The 18467-nt window shown below is 39.5% G+C and overlaps 1 protein-coding gene across 1 annotated transcript in view; it reads left to right on the forward strand.

Moving 5' to 3' along the window:
- Positions 1-18467, forward strand: part of svila (supervillin a) — a 76173-nt gene that overhangs the window by 24385 nt on the left and 33321 nt on the right. The window contains 9 exon segments of the mRNA XM_037544256.1: positions 1467-2375; positions 2760-2924; positions 4276-4310; positions 6559-6623; positions 6828-6964; positions 9067-9162; positions 10592-10844; positions 12321-12389; positions 15208-15568. Coding sequence (XP_037400153.1) covers positions 1467-2375; positions 2760-2924; positions 4276-4310; positions 6559-6623; positions 6828-6964; positions 9067-9162; positions 10592-10844; positions 12321-12389; positions 15208-15568 — 2090 coding nt within the window.

Raw genomic sequence — 18467 nt, forward strand, 5'->3', positions numbered from 1 at the left:
GGGAATGTTTCAGCTCTAGCGCACATTTCTCATTACTACAGGCACAAAGAAGATGTACTCTGATACTGCATCAGTATCTGAATGTTTTCCCAGAGGTTATCAGGATAACAACCTGACCACGTGCTTATGCTGCCAAACCGTAAATGATGTATTTAAATAAGAAAGATGAGCAGAAAACTGCTTTAGATTGAAACAAGAATTTTAATGTAATCTCTGCCTTTCCCACAAAACGTGTTATGTCTTTCCTTGAATTGCAAACTAGGGGGCTTGTATTATCATGTATTATGATGCATCCATCTGAAGATGGAGATTCAGCTGAATCAAATTTTAGATTGTTAGTTTTTTTCCCATGGCGCAGTCACAAACAAGAAGTGAACTTATATTTCCACCTACTTCAGACAGGTGGAACCATCATAATAACCGCTTGTCTTATTTGACTATTTGACTAATTGGCTATCTTGCTTGCTCGTAAGATGAATCTCTTAGCTAAAAGGAAATGTTGTACTTCAGTGTTTATTTACACTGTGGAATCTAGCAAAGCTTTATTTTTATTTATTTATGTATTTATTTAATTTTTTTTAAGAGTGTGATCAGACAAATTGTCTGTCTTGTTTACTATAGTTAACACTACTTCTACTGACAGGAAATAATATTCTGTGCTTACACACAAATGGCTACAGTTGCAAATTAGGGTCTTGAATCGTGCCTTGAATGCAGTGACTACTTTGATAGTAGAAAACTAGGTCAGTAAGTCAACGTGGCAAAAGTGACCAAATGACACACCAAGGTGGCACACACGCCACAACATAAAAATTCTGAAAGTGTAAATATACATTTTATCTTTTTGAATTAGCTGGACACTGGTGCAAGGTGGGCAGCATGGTGGTTAGCGCTGGCACCTCACAGCAAGAAGGGTCTGAGTTTGAAAGTGTGTGCGCGTACTTACATGATAAACAGGATGTTTGACTGACGAAGAACAAAAGAAACAACAGTTGACAATCTCACTAACTTTAACGCACATCAATAAGTAATTGATATCTTTTTTCACATAGAATAACTGTATAATCAAAAAACAAATTTCCCCCAAGTGCAAAACTATAAAACTGTTAAAAATAGTTCAAAAATATATGCAGTTATCAAAAAGCATAACACTGGAGCTTTGGGTACTGGACCAGTGTTGCCTTTCTGCTGCTAAGGTTTGTGCAGCACCCTTAAAATAAATTTTAATCAGTTATAATTTTTTTTTAACTGCTGCGAAAATGGTTCCTCCTGTCACATTTGTGTTTTCTGTTTATTTTTGACAGCTAATTCAGATTCTTACTGAAAGTATCAAGTAGAGTTGTGTTGAAATGTGAAATGTCATGATGCATTGAATTGTTTCCTAAAGAATTCCCTCAAATCATAATGAAATTAGAAATATACCCCTCCTAACTTGGTGTTAACTTGTCTCTCTCTCCTTCATAAAGAATTCGAGTCAGGGAGAGACTGGCTCGTGATGAGCTGTCACACACGAGTCCAGAGCTGGGCTCTAGATCAGAAGCTCCAGTGTACCGTCGTCACACACAGCCTTTTCCTGGATACCATGAGCGCTCAGCCTACCAGGAGCAGCCAAAGCTTCGGCTTCATTACCAACCTTCCCAGCCACATCACTCCCGCACTGACCGCTATGACCATGGCTGCCATGGCTACCTATCCATGGGTAGTGAGCCTGCACCCCAAACATGGCCAGAATCAGAGGCTGCAGTGGAAGAAGTGGGGACTCAGAGGGAGGGAAGGAGGGAAGTGAGAGCAGAGCGGCTTTTGCGGGGCCGGAAAGCGGTGTTGCCCTCGGAAGTTCAAAGAAGAGAGAGAAGCACAGAAGACCAAAACCGTGGAAGATCTGAGCAGGTGGACTTGACCTCACAACACCAGGGTCGTTCTGCATCGAGTAGAGAGGTGATGGAGGACCTCCGAGGGAGGCGTGAAAGATGGTCAAGAAGGGAGGAGGTCACTGAGCATGTATCCAGACTTCAGGCAACTGAAGCACTGCATTTAAGAGCTAGGAAAGCGCAGGAGAGAACGGATGATTGTCACCACCAACGAGGAACCAGCTATCTGCCAGCTCATGCCACAGTCCAAGCATCTGCTCCACCAGTCAGTGGAAGATGGGCTTCAGATCCGGCCAAACTTGTAACCCAGTACATACCAGACACAAGCAATGCCCAAACCAGGCCCATGCATTCAGTACCCATCCAGGAACCCATCCACAGCAGAGAGGCTGTTCCACAAGAGGCCATCCCCAATGGAGACCACTCCCCCACTGATGTGAAGGTGTCTGTAGCCCAGCTCCGTCACTCTTACCTGGAGAGTACCACAAGCCCCCGCAAACCTGAACAGTATGTCATGAGTTAAACATCTGGTCCTGCGGCTCATGCTTGCATAAAGTTCTCTATGAGACTAACCTCAGAAATTAACCAGTGCTCAAAATGCTTTAACTTCTAAGCAAGGAAGATGCTGTTTAGAAATGTGGAAATAACTGCTTGCTGATTTTAACCCCTACTGCTTGTCTGGTTGGTACAGTCAATAACCACCATCTTTAGCCTTCCAACGAGGTTTAGGGTGCTGGATTGTCTGTTTCTCTGAGTAATCGTTTGTTTTGTCTACACCAGTGCTTGACATTTAATCTGGGGACTTTTCAGCCTTTTAATCTCCTGATCTTCTGATTCTTCCTTTTCCTTCCTCCAATGCCGCTGTTTGCTCCCACCATTCCATTATGGTAGGGTAGAGGGATTACCTGCCTTTGCAGAGGTGCCTTGGAGAAGTCAGAGAGCTGTGAACAGGAATCGTCGCCCCCGGCAATACGTTTCTCCCACTGAGGATAGAAAGACTTCAGAGAGGTTTAGAACTCAGCCGGTCACTTCGGCCGAGCGGCTGGAATCTGATAGGTAGTGTTTGTGTGAAACAGCTAAACATGCACGATAACTGAAGAGTGTAGCTGCAGTGAAATGTGACTTGCACAACCTGTACATCACACAGCTAGTCTGAAGATATCTGACTGATATTGATGCTGATGTTGTGTAGTTTGCAGAATAGCCTGTACAACTAACTGCATGTTCAGCTTTTTTGAGGGTTAGATCCAAACACCAAAGTGCACTTGGTGAAAGCTTTATTGAACATTCTTGTGTGTAGCTGTTTTTTCTTGCACTTTTAGTAGGTGAGTACAGGGCACAACGTTATATGTAACATAGGTATTTTATGTGGTTAAACAACTTTAAGTAGAATGTGCTCTCTTAGTCCAAAAGCACTGTCAGCTGCAAATTTTGACAGCAGCTGAATAGATATTTCTCAAGTTTTTCATGTTTTTTTTGTGTGCTTTATTTTTTAAACTATTTTTCTTTAATCACCCTCTTGGTAGCTGTAATGTAGCACAATTTTGAAGCATACAAAATGACCCATAGTGAGAGCTAGCCAGGCTAAAGTACAGCCTACATAGTTACAACAAAGGCTTCCCAAATAAACAGTGAGAAATCTATTATAAAATGAAAATGTTTTCATGCACAGATTCATAACAGATCTACTCCTGCCACTTTTAGCTAAATTGTTGGCAAACAATAGGTGCTGGAAACAGTTGTGTTTTTCATTTGTAGCAGAGATGTGTTGATAACGTTAAATGTGTTGGGTAATGTTCCTTGCACATGCGCATTTCAACAATGATCAATCAAGCAAAGTTCATGTTTTCATTTATTGGCTTATATACTGTTTACTTGTATTAAGATATATTTATCTTGCTCATGTATTTGAAATTATTAAGCAAAAAACAAAATGCTAGGTTGTGCCCTGTTCTTCCCTACATTCCTTCAAATCATCAATATATTGTACCAAGTAAAAGAACATTTAATTCATTCATTCACAAAAAAGAATGTGTTTGAATGTTTTCCCATTGGATTAGACTCCAAAGATCAGCTTTTATTAAATAAAGAGTTTGTTGTTGTTTTTCATGGTCCTGTGGTATGTTGGCAGACACTGCTAATGCTGTAATGTAATGCTTTTGGGATTAAGCCATTTTAATTGTGCCTGATTTCTTTTTCAGAGTTAGCTGCTGTTTGTGTTAATCTAACTCTTTCTCCCCCCTTCCTCTTTCCAAGAATACAAAGCTTGCTGACTGCTCACTTGACCACTCGTGCTGTCGCAGTAGATTGATTAATTCATTAGCTAACTGCCTTGCACTTTTGAATGCATTGCATCTCTGAGGTTTTTTTTTTTCTTTTGGTAATGTTGTTTTTCTCCTGTGCACAGATCTTGCCCAGTCTCAGAACCACAGGTCACTGAAGGTAAGCCAGTTTCATTTAAACTAAAGCAAGAACTGCTGTTGAAAAACTTGAAATATACTTTGTTTTACTATGCTGTTTTAAAGTAGGAAATTCTTTGTTGTGTGGCAGATTGATTATAACGTTTTCCTTGTATAAAGTCTTTAAATGCTTTTGAAGGCTTTTTACAAGCAAGTGCCCACTTTGGCTTAATAGTTCAAGGGTGATGTAACCCTATTTGTTTTTGTTTTAAATCTGTGCACTCATTATTAAGACTCACAGTAGCGTGACCTTGTTCTACCGATTTACTGCTGTTCCCGGTCTGTAAAGCACAAGATGTTTAACTGTCCTCTGAAAGTGTCCTCTGAGAACATGATAGTTTGAAAGAGGGTATAACTGATATTCCAGTCTAGTCTGCAGATAGAAATGGAGCAGCAGTCAATGTTAACTACTAAGGAGTCCTGATACAAGCTACTTGTATTTTTGCTATGATGGTAAAATGTGTATTATGGAGTTCTACATGTCATACCAACAGTTGTATGTCAAAGCCCAACTATGTATCTGCATCTTTGTAAGAGATCAGTAAGGTTGAAAGACAGATTGAAGCAGTGCATGTATTTAACAACTCTAAAGGCCTAGAGCTCTCTGATCATTCTAGCAAACTGGTTCAAATCAGAGTTCAAAACACCTTTTGGACTTTTAACTCATTAGACTTTAGACTAAAATCAATTTGCCTTGTATGAACCTACAACTTAATTATATTTATTTTATTAAAATAAATGACTGAACATTTAATTTTGTTACTACTAAAGCAATAACACCACTTCTGAAACCAAGTGTTTCAGTGTACTCTTTGAAAAAGAAAAAAGAAAAGGTACAAAACTGTCACTGGAGTGGTCCCCATCTTGTTGCTGGGGTTGTACTCTCAAGGGTACATCTCAGTAACTTTAGATAGGGAACATAATTGTACTGTAAAATCCACTAAAATTTTAAAGTTAAAAGTAATGACTCCACAAACCCTGTCTCGTCTCTAGGCTTTTTATTGTACTCTTCTAGATGGACTACAAGTATGTATTTTTCTTCTTGGAAAAGCATTTTAAGATACAGCTGGACCTTAAATATCATTGAGGGTACATTTACATTGTTTGTACCTTGTTGAGTGAAAAATGTACCTGCACCGAACCTTTCTCTTAGTGACTTACAAATGTACATGACTAGCAAACACAGCTTTAAACAGTAGTACACACACAAAATTACAGCATTTGTCCTTGAAACACAAAAAAAGTTTACTTAATTGCAGAAAATGTAGTGACTGTTCTTAATGTAACACCCTGATGTTCAGATTTTGGACACATTTACTTCAAAACAATAGGATCTAACTGTTTATCATGTGGTCACAGGGGACAGGGATGCAGTCTCATTTCTTACCCTAACATGCAGAGGTGTGGCTAAAATGAGGCTTCGCATATTAAATAAAACTATTTTTAGTTGTGACATAAAATCATAATTCAATCAAAATTAAAATCACTAAATCTTTCAGCTTCACCTAAAAGAAGAAATAAACATCAAAAATATTCTTTTCACATGCTGAAATTTAGAGCCTTTCAATAGAAAGTACCATGTAAATAGTAATTTATATTGTGTATATATTTGTCAGATTACTGTCTCAGTTAATGCATTGGGTTTAAATAGACCATAGCAGTCTGCAAGTACCTATGGTCTATGTACTTTTTTTCATAGTTGTTTTTTTGTTTGTTTTTTTTTTTTTTTTTTAAATGTTCACATCGGTATTAGCCTGGAACTCGGCAAATTAATCCCACATCCAAAGCTTTTTCCTTTCAGCGCTTTTTTGGCTGAACATGTGTTCATACCCCCACCTAGAAGCTGTATTGGAGCCCATTCTTTATTGATGATGTCAGAAGTTCATTCTCATCCCACCTGTTGGCCCATGTGTCACGTTTCTTCTGCTTTAAAGTCATGACTGTCCAAATTAAGCTGCAGTAGACATACAGCCTCTTAACAGCAGGTCATGGCCAGTAGCCAGTGTCTGAACTCCAAACCTCTACTTGTTGACAACAGAAATAATCGGCCTGAAATTGGTTAGAGTGTGGAAAGTAAGAATTCCTGCTTTTCCCCCTCTCTGAAATCTTTTCACCATGTGTGTTGTCCTCTGCAAGCCATCTGCTTTGAAAGGGTTGTTCTCACGAATATTCCTTCTGTCTCTCTTTTTCCTTAAATCCTTTTTCTTCATTGTCCCTTATTCTTGTCCCAGTGGATGAGGAGAAGTTGGATGACAGAGCAAAGATGAGCGTTGCTGCCAAGCGCTCTCTCTTCAGGGTATGTTTATGTGAGTGCTTGTTGAGTGTTGGTGTGCTGTATTGTCTACTATTATTCAAGCCTCCAACTGCACACAAGATCCTTCATGTGCTCTTCAGTGAGTTAAGAGTGCCTTGGTTTTCCATGACTGAGTTTTATTAGTTTTTTGAGTGTTGGGAAGTTATTTCTCTTTGGTTTCTCATGTGGAGTCCTGCTGTGTCTCAGGAGCTGGAGAAGAGTGTGGATGGGGCAGCTTTAAAGCCACACAGTCATAACGCTGCCTTAACACGCAGACTGAGGCGCAACCAGGATCGCTACCGCACCCAGCCTATCACACCAGAGGAAGTAGTCATCGCTGCTACGTAAGCACACAAGCATAAATACACATTGCACTGTGTATTGTAGTTTACTTTATTGTATTGCATTGCACAGAGTTCTGTGTTCAACTCTGTTCCTTTTTCTCTGGGTATCTACAGTGACTTTTGTTTCTAGCAGTAGAATATATATCTCTCTCTGTCTCTCTCTCTCTGTCTCTCTGTCTGTCTCTCTCTCTCTCTCTCTCTCTCTCTCTCTCTCTCTCTCTCTCTCTCTCTCTCTCTCTCTCTCTCTCTCTGTGTGTCTCTGTCTCTGTGTGTGTGTGTGTGTGTGTCTCTGTTTGTGTTTCTTGCTGAAGTCTGTTAGTAAAACTGCAATAATCACACATGGCCACTGGATTTTAAAGACTGCGTAAGAATTTGATTAGATTATATAGATCTTCCAATATGTTTTTGTAAATGTTACTCTATTGTATAAATGCTTTTAAGCGAGTAACATCTGTTTTCTTTGAGGTTTGTAATATATACATCAGTCCATAAAGAAACTATCCTTAGAGCCACAGTTGCTGAGCCCCTAAAGGGAGAATTCTGTAGTGTGTGCAGTGTTGATGAATTTAATTTCTTTTATTTTATTTTTATTTTTTTTTAATGAATTTTGAATTTAATTTCTTTATATTTTCCAAATATACACTCACCAGCCACTTTATTAGGAAGATGCAGCCTCTTTAATGCCCAATTGCTTGTTAACATAAACGGCTAATGAGTCAATCACATGGCCACAACTCTATGCATTTAAGCATGTTGAGGTGGTCAAGACAACTTGCTGAAGTGGAAACTGAGCATCAGAATGGGGAAGAAAGGTGATTTAAGTGACTTTGAACGTGGTGTGGTTGTTGGTGCCAGACGGGCTGGTCTGAGTATTTCAGAAACTGCTAATATACTGGGATTTTCACACACAACCATCTCTAGGGTTTATCGAGAATGATCTGAAAAAGAGAAACTATTCAGTGAGAGGCAGTTGCATCAATGAAAATGCCTTGTTGATGTGAGAGGTCAGAGGAGAAAGGGCAGACTGGTTTGAGATGATAGAAAGGCAACCGCAACTCTCGTTACAACAAGGAATGCAGAATACCATCTCTGAACGCATAACACGTCGAACCTTGAAGAAGATGGACTAGAGCAGCAGAAGACCACATGGGCTTCTTGGCATACTTTGGTCCCCTTAGTACCAATTGAGCATTGTTTAAATGCCGCAGCCTACCAGAGTATTGTTGCTGACCATGTCCATCCCTTTATGACCACAGTGTACCCATCTTCTGTTGGCTTCTTCCAGCAGGGTAATGCACCATGTCACAAAGCTCATATCATCTCAAACTGGTTTCTTGAACATGACAATGAGTTCACGGTACTCCAGTGGCCTCCACAGTCACCAGATCTCAATCCAATAGAGCACCTTTGGGATGTGGTGGAACGGGAGATTCACATCATAGATGTGCAGCTGACAAATCTGCAGCAACGGCGTGATGCTGTTATGTCAGTATGGACCAAAATCTCTGAGAAATGTTTTCAACACCTTGTTGAAAGTATGCCATGAATTCTAAAGCTATGTTTGCGTGCTCTAGAAATTAGTTGTTTTCTATTGTTATAGTGGAAGCACTCTGGAATTCAGTTACCAAAGCCTGTGGCAATCCTTGAAGTATTATATTTTCATAATTGTACTAAACTCCTCCGAACCATCTGGACACTTTACATTTTCTCTGACTGTCTGTCGCACACTGTGAACCTACAGCACAGCTCAGTGGAAAACTGACTTAGCTGTCATCTAATGGCTTATTAGTGTTGTGTATTAATCCACTCTTTTAATAGTAAAAGAGAGTTAAACACTATGTGTAATGGAAGTCATAACATTAACAACATTGTCAATTAGTTACTTGTCAATTATTTCTGAAAGCCAGTTATATCAATCTATTGCCCAGGCCTTGCACACACCAAAGTATCAGGGGTTTAAATATTTGTGGAAGACTTTTTAGGAGCCCAGTAAGTTCTGATAATTTAGTTATTAAGATATTGACTCATTTGTTTCTGACTTTTTCCTCCCTCTTTCCCCATCCTTTTTTCTTCTCTTTCATCTTCCTTCTCGTGCTGTGAAGTGTCCCTGGTCCTTTGTCACAGACTGTGTCTGTTCATTCTTCAGTAGCACGAGTTCCTAGTCCCACTGTAGTCAACAGCACAGTCACCAGGCACAGGTACCTCAGGAGTTCTACACACACATGAACACATGTGCATGTGTGTGTCAGACAGGCATGGTCACTCCCGTGAATACTAACATTGTGTCTAAATGACCTCACGGAGAGCATGCACTTTTATTTTCACACTGTGTTAACATGCTCATTTGGGTTCATGCTCTGCAAAGTGAACTAGACAGCATTGAGGTTTAATTGCTGCTCATTGTGGGATTAAGTTCAATAAGAGTGATTTTGTTCTGTTAAAATGTATAGATTTTTGCATATACAGTGTAAACCAGGGACATCCGACTGTCCTCCTGGAGGTCTACTTTCGTGTAATGTTTAGTTCCAAGCTGCATCAAATAAGCCCTTATGTAACTCGTAAAGCATCTGATTCAGCCAATTAGGGACTTGCTACTTGATTAGCTGGAGCAGGTGTGGCAGATTCTGATTGGAACTAGGCTCTGCAGGAAGGTAGAACAGGGTTGGTGACCACTGGTGTAAAACTATCCTTGAGTACTGTGCTCCCTCTTGTGGCAGTGTCAGGATAAGAAAAAAAATCACATTTAAAACCGTACTGTTTCTTATAAGCATTTTGTCTAATATGTGTCCCCTCTATATGAGTCATTCTCTGCTCTTCAGAAACATGACCTGGTGGTTTTTAATCTTCTAAATGCCAATTTGATGCAGGTCAATTGATTATCCAAAGGTCACCTTTAAAGTTGTCAGTATCTTGCATTATCTGTCAAATAAGCATGTAGAAACATGTGATAAGTGATGTATGATTGACTCATCAGGTTTGTTTGCATTGCTGTGAGATTTTAGATGCCCCACTTTGGTGAGATTGTGCTTCCTCAGCAGAGCCCAGTCAATCAAGCTGTGCATGCTTCTGCTGTGCCATTACAAATGTACCCACTGCTCTAAATATGCTTCTGTAACCTCTATGTGGTGTTCAGTCATGCCTGAATCCAAACCAGACATTTATTCTGTCCTGGATAAATGGTGCAGTGTTTTGAACAGGTAGCTCTTATGATTTTAAGAAGTATGTGGACGTGCATTATCAACTATGTAACTTGCGTCACATTACGCTATACTATATATTTTAGCTCTGACGCGTGCGACTCATTGAGCTCGATTAGCTGCATGAAATCTTAGTGAGTCAGCACTCTGTGTGCATCAGTGTTGTAAACTGCTGTAAACAGCTAATGCTGGGAATGGCCTCATCTATAAAATCTTCATGTGCTCTTAAGATTTTTAAAGTGACTAACAGTCATAAAATGGAATGCAACTGTGAAGCTTCTGGATGTAAATCTTCATTAATATGTTCCTGCACCCTTAATATTTCTGTCTGTCTGTCTGTCTGTCTGTCTGTCTGTCTGTCTGTCTGTGTCTGTCTGTCTGTCTGTCTGTCTGTCTGTCTTTCTCCTTGCCACCACATTCTTTTTCACAGTTCTATGGTGGTAAGGGAGCAGGCAAAGAATGCCCGACAGCATCGGGAAAGTTCTGATGCAGAGAAAAGTGTCCACATGGTCCCTGCAGAAGGTCAGGAGGAACCTGACCTGTCCACCCTCAGCCTGGCAGAGAAGATGGCTATTTTTAATAAGCTGACGCAGCAGTCCTCTTTCAACCCAATCACCCGCAGAGATAGCCGCTCCCGCCGCACTAACGCCCGCTACCAGACCCAGCCCATCACGCCTGGAGAGGTGAGACGCACATCAAGCTTCCTTATATTTGCAGACAACTTGCTGTTCTGTTGTACACTGCATGTTGAAAGTTTGGGAATTCTTTAGAAATTCTAATAATATAGAGTAATATTTGATTTTCACTGTTCCTTTTCAGTAAAGTAATAAAGAATATATCTCCAAAGGTGTTGATAACATTAAAAAGCTGTTAGCTAATACTTTCAGTACATTTTAGAACATGCATCTTTTTATTTAAAGTGTCTTTCTTGGTATGAAGGGCAAGTTTTGTTTAAATAATGACTCAACAGTTTTCTTTTTTCAAGCTGTTGTTAAAAACATATAAGGAACATCTTTTGGTCCAAAGTGTTTTACACAGCTGAAAGCTTTGAGTGCTGATAAGTGGTGAGATCCCATGTGGATGAAATATATGGGGTATAATGGGTGCACCATCACCCGATAGGAATTGCCCAATGTCCCTGTTCCTTTGCCTCTGGCAATCAGCCAGTATATTTTAGCTGATCTACATTTCAGTTTTATGTTGTAAATATTGATGTTATTCTGGTATCTTCACTCACTGCAGCAGTGCGTTTGAGTGCTGCAGTTAAATCTATACCAAAGATCATAGCGTAATTATGCATGGCTCATTGTGCTGAATTGCGTTACCGTTTACTGTCAGTGTAGCACTGAATCTTTATTAAAACTTTATTTTTTTAATGTACAAGTTTTGAATCTGCTTACTTACTGCGCCAAACATGTTCTTTATATTGTGACTAGGTAGAAAGTGACTAAACAGAAAGTGCTCAAAGCTATTAGTATGTTTCATGTGCTCACACACAGTGTGAAAGGGTTAAAAACAACTAATTAAAAAGCTATCAGCCAAATTGGCATATTTGAATTGAAATAGGCCTTGAAACATCCACATAATCAGTGGATCTTCAGTTGGGTATGACATTGTCACTTAGTACTTTCAGTTGCTTCTTCAGTTTGTTAGTTTAAGCAAAGAAAACATGCTTATTTTTTGTGTGTCCTTGAATGTTTGACAGTCAGAACTAAAAGGTAAATGAGTTTGAAGGAGCGTCATAGAGGCAAATATAATCAAATTGATTATAAATATTAGTGTTGGGTAGTGGCAGTGTAAAGTAGGCCTCTGGTTTGGCCTAATAAAGACACAACAAATGATAGATTGAAATATTCATTTAATTTACTATATGTCTACGGAGAAGCGGCTTAGAAAATGGATGGATGGATGGATGGTTCCATAGAACCTTATTCTTCTTCCCGTGTTAATTCACCTGGTAACGTCCTGTTAAGGAGTTATGAAGTAATTGTTGTGAGCAGAGCTTATAGAGGGATTGATTTTAGACTTACCTTTGTGAAAATACTGAGGGAAAACTATGTTGAAATTTTGATAACGCTACGCATGTTTTCTGTCTTACGTCTGTACACGCACATATGCACGTGCAATAGAGACACACTTAATGGTTCTCTTTGGTACAGGATGGCTCGGATTCTGAACTTTTTGAGGAGGAAATGCAGCACTCAGATGGACTGAGTGACCTGGACCATGTGAGAGCCTTTTGAACCATAAAGTTCTGCTCCGCTCGCTGTAAAACCAGCAGTTTATGCTCAGAGCTTTAGCGTGCTTCTCTGCTTTCCCATAAGCCTCTGAGTTGTTGTTCCACATGGCGCTGTTTGTTTGTATGTTAGCGCATTGCTAGTGGGAGGTGTTTTACATTCTATAGGTCACTGTGGTGCTGGTAATGATGTTGAGCATCTTTAATGGATTCCATTTGTGTTTTGTCCGTCACTGGGCTGAGCACTGTAGTCATGAATTGCGCTTTGCTTTTAGGAGCTGTGTTTACTTCAGGCTTTGCAAGAATGGGCCCACATCATCTGAACTGAGTTGCTGTTGCATGCAAGGTTTTTAAGTTGCTTTTTGAGTATTGATTGTGCTCCATGAATGCTATGTTTGCTGTATGAATACACTGAATGCACCAAGTATAGTCACCCACTAGACACAGGGTGATGGTTTGTCTTGTGATTTCAGTGCAAAGCTTTAGGAAAAGGAATTTTATTCCTTACATGAAAGCAGTTTTTGCTAAATGAGGAAGCTGTATGAGCATGTGTGTGTGTGTGTGTGGGAGCATAAGATGTTTGACAGAATCAGTGTGTTCCTCTCTGTTTTTGAGTGCATCTTGTGCTACTTACGGTTGAGTGCTTTGTGGTTTTGAGGTTATTGCCTCTTCAAAGCATAGAAGAGTATTTTGTTGTGAACACGGTGTCTGCGTACATCACAGTGTTTTTGTCTGTCAACAAAATGGCCCTGATTTATGGTGCGTTTTTTGATACTGATTTTCAGAAGATATATAATGTATGTGTGTGTGTAGACTTTAAATTAATTTGTTAATTTGCTTAGTTAAAATAAGGCAACCTGTTTCCCAACGTTCCCAACTAAAGTAAATTGAACGTGTTACAGTTTACAGTGTAGTTTACTTACATATTGCAAAAAAATACTACTGTGAGAATTATTATATAATCACCTGATCTCAATTATTTGCTGTTTTTAGCTGACTGTAATTAGTCTTCACAGTTGTTTGCTTTCATATGTTTAGGTGTTAAACAGAATTTGAATTGGCTGCATTTTCATTCATTAGAATGAGTCAAAAGCATGTAAATAAAAAAAAAAAGTGCATTTATTGAGACATTTCATCGCTTCTGACATCTGACTGGTACTGTAACATATTTAGGGAGGTGAGTAATGTTTGTTCATTTGAGCTTGACCTTTGCCTGTAATCAGTTGGGAAGCTGAGAGGTGAGAGAGCTAATCGCCCAATTTGGCCACTTTAGGCTGTAGCTTTAATAGTTGCATACAACAAACAAAAAAGACAAGTTCATTTGACAAACTCTTGATTATAGTTATTCATATGGCAATGAAATGTCAGATAAAATGAACATGACAGGTATTAAATAAGATGTTTTTAAATGTAGGTAGTTTTGTTTACGTTATTATGAATGCAGTCCTCTCCACAATTATTGGCACCCTTAGTAAAGATGAGTAAAAATGGTTATGTGAAATTCAACTTTTGGTGAATTAACTTAATCTCACACAGAAAAAATGAACCCCAATCTTTAATTGAAGTAAATTTATTCTGAGATAAAAACTTTCATAATTAATTATTTGTAACAAAACCATGTGTGCTGCTATATATATAAAGGTGACACACAGGTCAAATTCCCTGAGTCATTCTTCACCATGGGAAAGACATGAAAACATGACATTCAAATAAGGGAAAATGTATTGACCTTCATAAGTCAGGAAATGGCTATAAAAAGCTACTCTCCTGAAAATCTGATGCCTCCATGGCAATAAATTATTTGGAAGGAATGCCAGGAAAAAGCCTCTCCTATCATCTAACCACAAATGTAAACACCTGGATTTTGCTAAACACTACTGGGGCTTTGACTGGTATTGTGTTCAATGGTTGGATGAAACAATAATTGAGCTTTTTGGCAACAGACACAAGGTTGGTTTGGCATATAAAGAAGGATGTCTATACTGAAAAGAACCTGATGCTCACTGTTAAGTATACTGAAAGGTCTGTGATTTTGTGGGGCTGTTTTTCCTCCAAAAACTTTGAGATTCTCGTTAGTATACGTGGCATCATGGACCCCATGAAATACCACAACATTTTAAATCAAAATTTGTCTGTCTTTGCCAAAAAAATAAACATGGGCAAACATTGGATTTCAAAAACATATGTCCTGATCAACAGAAAAATGGTTTATTGAACGCAAAATCAAGCTTCTGTCTTGGCCATTTCAGTCCCCTGATCTAAAACCCTTAGAAAACCTGTGGGGTGCATTAAAGAGGAGAGTGCACAAGAGAGGACCTGGGACCCTGGGTGATCTGGAGAGATTCTGCTAAGAGGAATTAATTGTCTTAGATTCTCTGCTCATTGTCATTGTAACTTTCTAAAATGCTATAGAAGACCAAGTGCTGTTTTTTGGCAGGGTGTCAGTAATTGTGGCACAGATGGTTTGTTAAAAATATGTATTTCTTTTTTTTCTTAAAATAAAATGACTTCAGTTAAGTAAGGTGGATTTTTCTTATTTCGTCGTTGTGAGACTAAGCCACCAACAACTTATAGCACTTTTCACTCATCTTTACCAATCATGCCAATAATTGTGGAGAGGACTGTAGGTTGTCACATGTACTCTATCCAACTTAATGTGTATGATGCTCCATCCTGACCTATCAGTGTGTGTGTGTTTCTTCCCATTATTTAGTCGTTTTTATTCTTTTCCTCTTTGTCTCTACCCTTTTGGCTCCTTTTATCCCTACCTTACTGTATTTTCTTCCTCTGTTTTTCTCTTTTGGCCTCAGATTGGAGGCGGGTCTCATTTAAGCACAGCCTCCTCCCTTAAATCCTCGACGGTGTCTACGGCACATGCTGGTGACATCCATCTGACCATGTCTGCGACCACCCATGATGAAAGAGCACTACCCTCTTGGCACCAACCTCAACCTGCTGCAGTGGTCCAGAACTGGAAAGGCTCCTCTGAACCGTTTGTAGTCCAGAGAGAGGAGCCAAGTCTGGCCATGGGAAAGAGGAAACTGCCCTCTCCAGAGAGTGTGAAACAGCCAGCCAGAGAGTGGGAGGAGCAAAGGGGGCACAGCAAGGCTGCTGTGACCTCTGACCTTCAGGAGACAGATGGGCAACAGAGGTCAAAAGTAGCAGTTTCAGGTAGGGTAACATGGAGTATGTGTTTGCATTCTTTATCTGAAGTGCCCTGACAGTTATAACTGACTAGTACTTGTGACTAGTGACAAAGGTTCTTCATAATCATAATTTCTACATTTGAAACAACATTCTTGCTGGTTATTTAGTGGGTCTTTCATTTTGCTGATGTGCTCTCTCCCTCTCTACTGATTGTTTAGCTGTTATGAACATCCTATGCAGGGGTGTAAATGTCTGATCTTACAATATGATTAATTTACGGTTGTTAGAAGTGATTTCATAAATTCATGTATTTTACTAAGATTAAAATGAATAATCTTGAAATGATCAGAAGAGCTTTACTAAATACACAATCTGAATTCCGTTTTTTTAAGGTGCATTGCTTATACAGGCAATTGGATACACACACACAGCTTGGACAATCTCCATAAAGTGGCAATGCATGCTCTAAAGTCAACATGCCTAATGTTGAGCATCAACTAGAGGAGTATAAAGCCCCTGAGCTTTGGGCTGTAGAACAGTGGAATTGCATTCTGTGGTGAGGTGGAGCTCCACCCATTTTTGTATGTTGAGTTGGAGTGGTATTTGTGACTGAATCTAGTAACCAATCATCTAATGTTATTTCTTGACCTTACTTAATGGTCTTGTATGGTCATATCCTCACAGCAATGTTCAAACATCTAGTGTAAAGTCTTCCCAGATAAGGTACTGCTTGATTTCAAAAGAAATATGGAATGAATTGAATAGTTTCTTTTAACATTTAAGTAATGATAATAAAAGAATACTCCAATTTATTAACTCAAAGTCTAGAACAATAAACAGTATAAAATACACTGCTCAAAAAAATAAAGGGAACACTTAAACAACACAGTATAACTCCAAGTAAATCAAACTTCTGTGAAATCAAACTGTACACTTAGGAAGCAACACTGATTGACAATTTCACATGCTGTTGTGCAAATGGAATAGACAACAGGTGGAAATTATTGGCAATTAGCAAGACGCACTCAATAAAGGAGTGGTTCTGCAGGTGGGGACCACAGCCCACTTCTCAGTACCAATGCAGCAGGACCGCCACCTCCGCCTTTGTGCAAGGAGGGACAGGAGGAGCACTGCCAGAGCCCTGCAAAATGACCTCCAGCAGGCCACAAATATGCATGTGTCTGCACAAACGGTTAGAAACCCACTCCATGAGGATGGTATGAGGGCCCGACATCCACAGCCCAACACCGTGCAGGACGCTTGGCATTTGGCAGAGAACACCAGGATTGGCAAATTCGCCACTGGCACCCTGTGCTCTTCACAGATGAAAGCAGGTTCACACTGAGCACATGTGACAGACGTGACAGAGTCTGGAGACGCCATAGAGAGCGATCTGCTGCCTGCAACATCCTTCAGCATGACCGGTTTGGCAGTGGGTCAGTAATGGTGTGGGGTGACATTTCTTTGGAGGGCCGCACAGCCCTCCATGTGCTCGCCAGAGGTAGCCTGACTGCCATTAGGTACCGAGATGAGATCCTCAGACCCCTTGTGAGACCATATGCTGGTGCGGTTGGCCCTGGGTTCATCCTAATGCAGGACAATGCTAGACCCCATGTGGCTGGAGTGTGTCAGCAGTTCCTGCAAGATGAAGGCATTGAAGCTATGGACTGGCCCACCCGTTCCCCAGACCTGAATCCGATTGAGCACATCCTGGACATCATGTCTCGCTCCATCCACCAACGTCACGTTGCACCACAGACTGTCCAGGAGTTGGCGGATGCTTTAGTCCAGGTCTGGGAGGAGATCCCTCAGGAGACCATGCGCCACCTCATCAGGAGCATGCCCAGGCGTGGAGGCCACACACAATACTGAGCCTCGTTTTGACTTGTTTTAAGGACATTACATCAAAGTTGGATCAGCCTGTAGTGTGTTTTTCCACTTTAATTGTGTGTGTGACTCCAAATCCAGGCCTCCATTGGTTAATAAATTTGATTTCCATTGATGATTTTTGTGTGATTTTGTTGTCAGCACATTCAACTTTGTACAGAACAAAGTATTCAATGAGAATATTTCATTCATTCAGATCTAGGATGTGTTATTTGAGTGTGCCCTTTATTTTTTTGAGCAGTGTATATAGAGCAAATAAAACATGGCAGAAATGAGATAAAATTAAGAGAAACACACAGCTTCTGTCTTCTGACTTATTATTTGAATAAATTATTTAAGTTGATTCAAAACAAAGATTAGTTATAAAAATAATTTTATACTAATGACATTTTGCATGAAGATGTTTCATCAGATTCTGTAGATGGGAATGGTACATCATCTCTAATACATGTTTTATTTGTTCTGACTGTTGAGAAAGGTGAAGCATAGGGTGGCAGTTGTTTCAATTGAGCTTTGTAAAAAGTGTAAAAAAAAAAAAAAAAAAAAAAAACTTTTTTGTGTACAAAGACATCTAACCAACTTCATCCCCAGTCAGAATACGAAGTGCATGGTGATTGAAAGTGATTGTGAAAGTAAAATAGTATAGTGATTGCATCACTATAATCTAATAATGTAAAATTGTTATTTGAGCTTTTTTCAACTTACCAAAGACAGATAAGCTCTATTTTTATATAATCCAAAGTAATTGTTAGTTGTTCATTTTTCTTCTACATGCTTCATAAAAGTTAGCTTGTCATCAATCCAAATTCCTAAATAGTCATAGTTTGGAGATAAGTACTTATAATTTTATCTAGTACTCATGCTTGACTGAACTCCATTAGTAACATTTGAAAATACACTTCCTGCTGTATCTGTCTGTGAGGCTGACTTGTGGTTTGTAAATTTCCTCTGTTTATATCTACATCGTGTTGAGTGTGCATGTGTTTCACTCACACATGTGGACTAGCACGTATGTTATGCAAATTAATTCTCAAAC

The sequence above is a fragment of the Pygocentrus nattereri genome, chromosome 13 (assembly GCF_015220715.1).
Source record: "Pygocentrus nattereri isolate fPygNat1 chromosome 13, fPygNat1.pri, whole genome shotgun sequence".
Classification (NCBI taxonomy): Eukaryota; Metazoa; Chordata; class Actinopteri; order Characiformes; family Serrasalmidae; genus Pygocentrus; species Pygocentrus nattereri.